The sequence below is a fragment of the Anoplopoma fimbria genome, chromosome 17 (assembly GCF_027596085.1).
Source record: "Anoplopoma fimbria isolate UVic2021 breed Golden Eagle Sablefish chromosome 17, Afim_UVic_2022, whole genome shotgun sequence".
NCBI lineage: Eukaryota > Metazoa > Chordata > Actinopteri > Perciformes > Anoplopomatidae > Anoplopoma > Anoplopoma fimbria.
This window is the reverse complement of record NC_072465.1, coordinates 14,924,510-14,931,121: the sequence shown is the minus strand read 5'-3', so window position 1 is coordinate 14,931,121 and position 6,612 is coordinate 14,924,510. Positions and strand designations below refer to the sequence as shown.

Here is a 6,612-nt window from a genome sequence, read left to right as displayed (position 1 = left end):
TTGAAGTAAAACTTAAGTTTATTTATTTTTTGTTGGTTCAAATAATGTTTTAGTGCAAAAATGTCGAGGTTATTACATTCAAAAGCGACTTGCTAATTTCTGACAGCATATGGTGGCATTAATAACCCAGCTATAGGACCCTCTGGGCAAGATTGACGAAGCTTTTCATGAAGCACATGATACATTACTTTGCATAGCAGAAGCACTTTCAGAGTATTTTTGTACAAATTAGATTTGTAACAGTGCTTGAATATTAGCCACAAATAGCACTTTAAAATTGTAACTGTAAACATATCTATGCATAGATTATCATTTTACTTCTAGTCTACTATATAACATTAGTCAAAATGTCCGCAACTGCAAAGGCATGCAATAAGGGCCTCCTACATATAAAGATATGTTCTCTCTGAGGGACAGGTAAGCGTTACCACTTGGATTAAACAATGCAGTTTGTAAAAAGTAAGCTACTCAGACTAGAACTGAGATGCCAAATAGAGAAAAAGAAAACATTTCATTGCACGGGAAGAAATACATACATTAAGTCAACAGTCATTACGGAAGCGCAGTCCATCCTGCTCAGGCCAGTTTGACAGTGTGAAAAATACAAGGCACAGAAAAGTTATTTATGAATCATGATAGGGATATATGCAGAATAACTGTAATTTTAAATAAAATTATCATATTGAATATATATATATATATATATATATATATATTCAATATGATCATTTTAAATCAAAATTTCAGAAGGCCCTTATGTAGAGGAAAGAGTAACTTTTCTCTTTCAGAGGACCTGCTTCTTTCTTGAGTTGAGTTACTACATGTTAAGCTCCAGCAGGTAGCGAAGGCGACACTGGCTCTCTTTATAGATGAGATATTCACTGTTGCTGAAGTAGCTGCCTGAGAACTGGGGCTGCTCTATGGGCTTACCCTGAGGCACAGCAATCTCCTTGCCCTCAAGGGTGATGGAGATGTCCTTGGATGGATCTGAAAAAACAGGATTTAACAACTTTACCAAAAAGAAGCTGCTGCATGTTAAAATTAATCATGTTTTGTTTTTAGCAATATTGGGTAAACTAGTAACAAGATGAGCAAAGTAGTTTTTTTTATTACATGATCTTGAACCTAAACAGTTTCTTTTTGCAAGTTGAGTTACTGTTGTGCAATGAATGAATACAACTTAAACTGCACAAACTGCTTTTTCCCCAAGTTTTTGAAAGACATCTGGCTCTCTCAAAATATGAACTTGGGTGTGATTTTTTTTGTAAGAGTAAAATTGAAGTAGTATTGTACCTGGCTCCACTGATCCTCGTGCCACCACACTATCATAGCCTGCAGGAGCCTTTTTCAAGGAGCTGTTGTCTTTAGTGATGGTATGTTCTTTGCCAAGGGCTACCTCGCTCAAAAACATCACTCCCGTATTTTTAGAGGTGCGCACTTAAAATACACGGAAAAAATGGGAAATTTCAAACATAATATTATGGTTATAATTGCAATAAATGTCATAACTATCTTCTTCCTTATTCCCTTTCTTTTCAGAGGTCCTCACCGTAACCTGCAGACTTGCGGTTTTCAGATGCAAAATATATACCGCTACCAACGCGGCCTCCTGAATGCGGCATTATCCTCAGACCGCTCTTCAGGATAGCTGCCACCACCGCTATGTTTGTGCCATGCCACAGCAGACGGCGGTTCTCCAGATCATCATTATCGCTAAACCGTTCTCCCTGCAATGTGTGACGTATGTGTTAGGTCACAGGACTTCAGTTCTCTGTATCACAATAAACAAGATTGACTCCAGTTCCTACCTCTGTCTGTCGATCAACTTCCCAAACATTGACAATTTTTGGTTTATGGTGGTCATTTGAAGTCACTTTCAGGTATTTTTCTATGATCTTTGGATGAGAAAAAGGTAATAATGGTGGACAGGAGGACAGCATGAATAGAAGACAATCTATTTGCTTTGTATTTACTGAACGATATTATCACTTTTGATACAGTACCTTAAATGTTTCTGAATTCTTGTCCATTACTGTGAGGCTGCATTTGAGAGAATTGTAGTCCTGGTCTAGAGGGTGAGGAACTGTCTCTATCATCTCTTCCTTAGCCTTTTCAGTCTCTGACTTCAGATTCTGGGCAAGCTCGATGTCAGCCAGCACCTTTAAAGAGCATGTAAAAGCAGAGTGACTTTATGACTGAGAAAAACATCATAGAAAGACAACTCATTCCAACATATAATGTAAAAAAAATCTTACCATAAGCATCTCTTTCTTCTTCTCCACAACCTCTTTGTCGTCGATTGTTGGCGGTCTGGTCCGGCCAAAGTTGTGTGGGATTGTGGTGAAGAACTTCGAGGAAAGTTCTTCCAGACGTTTCTTTCCCCTTTTTTGGTTCATTGCTGCCTCGATCTCCTCCAACACTTCAAAGCCCTTTGCAATCTGAATCTTACTGAGCTTACCCAGAGGCATCTTCTTGATATCTGTGAAACATCCACAAAAACACACAAAAAAAGAACACGAATCAGACTAGTTATAATGTTTTCTTTGTTCTTGCTAAGAAAAGATATCTCACACAGTATTTTGCCTATTTCAAGGTGCAGATTGTTACTTCATAACATTAGAAAAAAAATGTTTTATCTTGTTAGCAAAGCCTAAGACACGGGTCAGATATGTTCAAAATGCTGATAGAACCGGATGCATTGTGTAAATGCAGACTTCACCCTCTGTTTGTGGCAATGATCAATCATTTACATGACACACTCTGCACTCTTTGATCTCCAAGTTTCCTACATTCCTAGCAGCACTGAAATCAAGCTTGAACTGCAAAAAGCGAAGAGATTTTGAAATAAGGGTTGTAACTAACGGCTATTTTCATTGTCAATTAATCTGCCGATAATAAACTTGATTAGTTGCTTGGTCTATAAAATGTCAACAACAAGGAAAAAGTGTTGATCAATGTTTTCCAAAGCCCAAGATGACGTCCTCTAATGTCTTGTTTTGCCCACAACTCAAATATATTCAGTTTGCTGTCATAGAAGGGTAAAAAAAACAAAAACCTCATTTCCAGGAGCTGGAATCAGAGAATCTTGACTTCTTTCTCTTAAAAAAAACCTCAAACAGATTAATCGATTATCAAAATAGTTGCCGGTTGATTTAATTGTAGACAACTAATCGTACATCTTTAAAGCTCTAATCCCACTTAGTGCAACAGGGACTCTAGCACAAAGGGGTGGGTTAAAGACCAGGTATTTTGGTAGGTGGGTAAACTGAAGCACACCCACCTAGATTCATACATTCCATCGCCTCCTTGAACATGTCATTGCTGAAAATGAGTTCGATGAGCTTCTTGGTAGAGACATCGAGGGTGCAAGCTTGGACATTTGTAATGCCTTTGACATTCTTTCCATCAACAGAGTCCACCTAGAATATCAATTAAGTAGAACCAGTGAGGTTTTTTTTTACAGCTGAAACCGAATTTAAAACATTTTTCTCTGATAAAGTCTGTCATGGAGGGTTGTAACTGAGACTATGAGATGATACGTCTAGGTTTCATATCCAATGCTCCTTGCTCCAGTCAGATGTACATTTACGTTACCTTGACCTCAGCATCCTGATCTCCATCCACCTCGATGAGGGTGTACTTCCCAGGGTAAGACACAAAATTTGAGTGATCGCTCCAGTTGTTCTTGGTCTTGTCCTTGAACTTTTTCTCAAAGTCCTTGACAGCCTTCTCAGTGTCATTAAACTTGTTCAGTTTAGATTGTCCCTCTTCCCCCTGAATTAAGAATAGAGATGAGGCAATCTGCTTTATTACAGAATGAAACGCATTTAAAAGAGCTGAACAAGCTACCAGCTCAGCCTCAAACGGATGTTTTCATCGTTGCTAATATTTCAAATAGAATAAAAAGTTATAATGAACAAAATTAAGAACAGTTGGTAGTTTAGTAGGAATCTGTTCCAGGACAAACTTACCACTCTACCCCATCTGTTCCATGTATAGTAACTGTTCTTTTCTTTAACAACTTGAATGACATAAAACTTATTATTGTTATGTCCAATGTTGGTCTGATTGAGCATGCAGTCATAATCCTCATGTACCTGTTGAAAACAATACAGAACAGTTTTCAAATTGTGTTTTTCTCCTTCAATATGCATTGCATAACATTCTGTTATTTGTACTCATGTAATTTAATGTATACTAATGTTATACACCATCTTTCTTACCTCGCTGGAGCTTGACAGTGAGCAGTACTCATCCACCTTTCTATTGCCTTTTACCTGTGGCCCTGCAGCCAGAAGGGCCTCTTTTGCAGAGGTAAAGGCATCCTTCTGTTTCGGTGTCTCAGGCTCCTGTTTTACCTTCTTGCCACCTGCCTTGGCAGCAGAAGCAGCTCGTCTCTTTGGTGCCATGATCCGTTGTTGAGAACTCTGCAGAGAAACTTGCCATGTTGGTTACCTGGGCATGATGCCTGGACAAGTTCAGACTTGCCTTCACTGAGCAGCTAAACGTATCAGACTGTACCTCAAAACAAATGAATTCATTCTCCATGCATGTACTTACTGAGCAATTACCAAGTTATCACTATATATACTGCCACGGGTATGAGACATTCACGATCATGCAAAAAAATAGTGTTGCTTTTATTCGGAACAAGGAAGCTACAGTGACTCCGCCCCCCGCCCCAGTTTGCTTTGAAGGCGACCTAAACTGTAACTCACCTTTTAATTGTGATAGCATCAGCCGGGCTTGGAGGGAGGAAAGTAGTCGTAGAAGACAGACACTTTTCTCCTCGCTGCTAAAGCTGTCACCGGGATGGATAGGGCCTAAAGTGTCTGACTCAGATTATCGGGAAGTTTACACTTTTCAGTCAGAGGAAGAGGCGGAGCTCAGCGGTGTCCTGTATTTTCCTATTCTTGCTGCTGTAAAGTCTAACGGCTACCGCCACCTACTGTAGCTTATCCCGTCAAGTATTGTCGTTTCAAAACCCTTTACAAAACCACAATAATAATAATAATAATAATAATAATAATAATAATAATAATAATAATAATAATAATAATCATAGTAATATTAATAATAGTAATAAGAATGATAAAATAGTGGCAATTTGAATAATCATTCTCTCTTTTGCTGCTCAAACTGTTTATTTCTTCTTACAAATAAATAAATACATTCTTACAAATGTAAAACTTTTAAGGAAAACCTAAATTTGTCCAAGCAGGTCACTGTTACCTTATGTTACAATAGCTTCACAGTTGAGCATATTTGATACTTAAAAAGGAGTTTTGCACAATAAGTTTATCGTGTTAACAAATTCACACAAATATTGTGCTTTGTTATTTTAAAGAATAAGATGATAAATAAATAAGAATACTTAATCAGGCCAGCAGTTGGCCACATTGGCAACAGTGAGTTTTGTTTAAACTATAATTGGTCAATTTCAAAAACATCCTGTTGGATTGAGAGCCTACTAAAATGTTCAACAGAAGGACTTGTTGTATCTTAAGATGAGCGAACAATGTTGTCCTCTATTAATGTTATTAAAACAAAAGATCTTTGAGGAGTTCCAAACGTCATTCTTATATTCTATATATTATATCATACTTGACATACGTATATTTTAATGTATATATGTATATTTTAAGTCCAAAAAGGAATTAAAAAGGAAAAAATATTCTATGACCTTTTCTCTTCCTTTTTCTACTGTCAGTGTAATCACTGTTAATTCCAGTGTAAAGCTAAGCTCCCTATGTGGTACCTCTTCTTTAATGGTAAAATTAATGATTAATTTTATTCTGTTAAATGCACAAAAACACCAAAGAAAACAACTCAGAAGTGTGATGATTGATGTACGGCTGGGTAGTGTTTGTGTTTAAAGTGCATCACTTTAAACACAAACACTACCCAGCAGTAAAGATGCTTTAACCTTTACATATAAAGGTGTTGTACTTAAAATCACAGCAAGGGGTTATTGCAGTACATTCGGTTCCTGGTTTTTTTTTAATAGCACAGTAATTTGATGATGACCACTGAGCAGATCTAATAAGACAATGCTCTGATATCTCTTCACTTCCTCTATATGCAAATTCTCTATTTACAGCAAGCCCCAGGGTTGCCTACATGTTGCAAAGTGCAAGATTAGATCAAACACTTTGGACACAAGATGGCAGTGTTAAATCACAGATGCTGCGCAGGTCTATTTTCCAAAGCATTTGCCTCATGTTGACAGGGGGACCGACTGCTGTGTCCTCAGGCAACTTTGGTTGATTTTATCCCATATCAGCAGATGATGATATTTGTGCTGGTAATTTTCATGTAGAGACTGTTTGGTTTTGACAGATGGTGTACATGGAACCTAATTTATATTAGACAACTCAGATTTCAAACCCAGACTGCGTCCAAATTGAATTTGCATTTACATCTAGATTTTGAGTAGTTAAGGAACTTGACCTAAGTCATACATTTATACATGGATATCTTTTGGGGCTGTGGCTCAGGAGGTAGAGCAGAAGCTTCCACTCATCACACAGTTGATGGTTGGATCCAGACTCCTTCTGTCCTCATGTTGAAGTGTCATTGAGCAAGAAGCAGAACTCCAAATGTGCTCCTGAT

General features: G+C 37.6%; 1 protein-coding gene across 2 annotated transcripts; it reads right to left on the bottom strand.

Annotated features, from left to right (window-relative positions):
- On the bottom strand, positions 1 to 4,877 carry parp3 (poly (ADP-ribose) polymerase family, member 3). Of its 2 annotated transcripts, none has more exons than XM_054617052.1 (11): positions 4,719 to 4,877; positions 4,224 to 4,427; positions 3,972 to 4,097; positions 3,595 to 3,774; positions 3,281 to 3,419; positions 2,256 to 2,479; positions 2,004 to 2,159; positions 1,809 to 1,895; positions 1,550 to 1,727; positions 1,294 to 1,437; positions 1 to 987 (listed from the first exon to the last, which is right to left on the bottom strand). In XM_054617052.1, the coding sequence occupies exons 2-11, from the start codon at positions 4,407 to 4,409 to the stop codon at positions 818 to 820; spliced, it is 1,590 nt and encodes a 529-aa protein (XP_054473027.1). In that variant the 5' UTR covers positions 4,410 to 4,427; positions 4,719 to 4,877; the 3' UTR covers positions 1 to 817. The 2 variants fall into 2 exon arrangements, with proteins under 2 accessions (XP_054473027.1, XP_054473028.1); XM_054617053.1 differs by lacking the exon at positions 4,719 to 4,877 and adding an exon at positions 4,561 to 4,651.
- Positions 4,878 to 6,612: the final 1,735 nt, after the last annotated feature.

What these genes read in the sequence shown, in the direction of transcription:
- parp3 (XM_054617052.1), bottom strand. Translation starts at nt 4,409, where the DNA reads ATGGCACCAAAGAGACGAGCTGCTTCTGCTGCCAAGGCAGGTGGCAAG. An exon ending in AGAATTCAGAAACATTTAAG is followed by an intron (nt 1,896 to 2,003) that starts GTACTGTATCAA and finishes TCTCATCCAAAG; the next exon opens with ATCATAGAAAAATACCTGAA. An exon ending in ACGAGGATCAGTGGAGCCAG is followed by an intron (nt 988 to 1,293) that starts GTACAATACTAC and finishes CTGTTTTTTCAG; the next exon opens with ATCCATCCAAGGACATCTCC.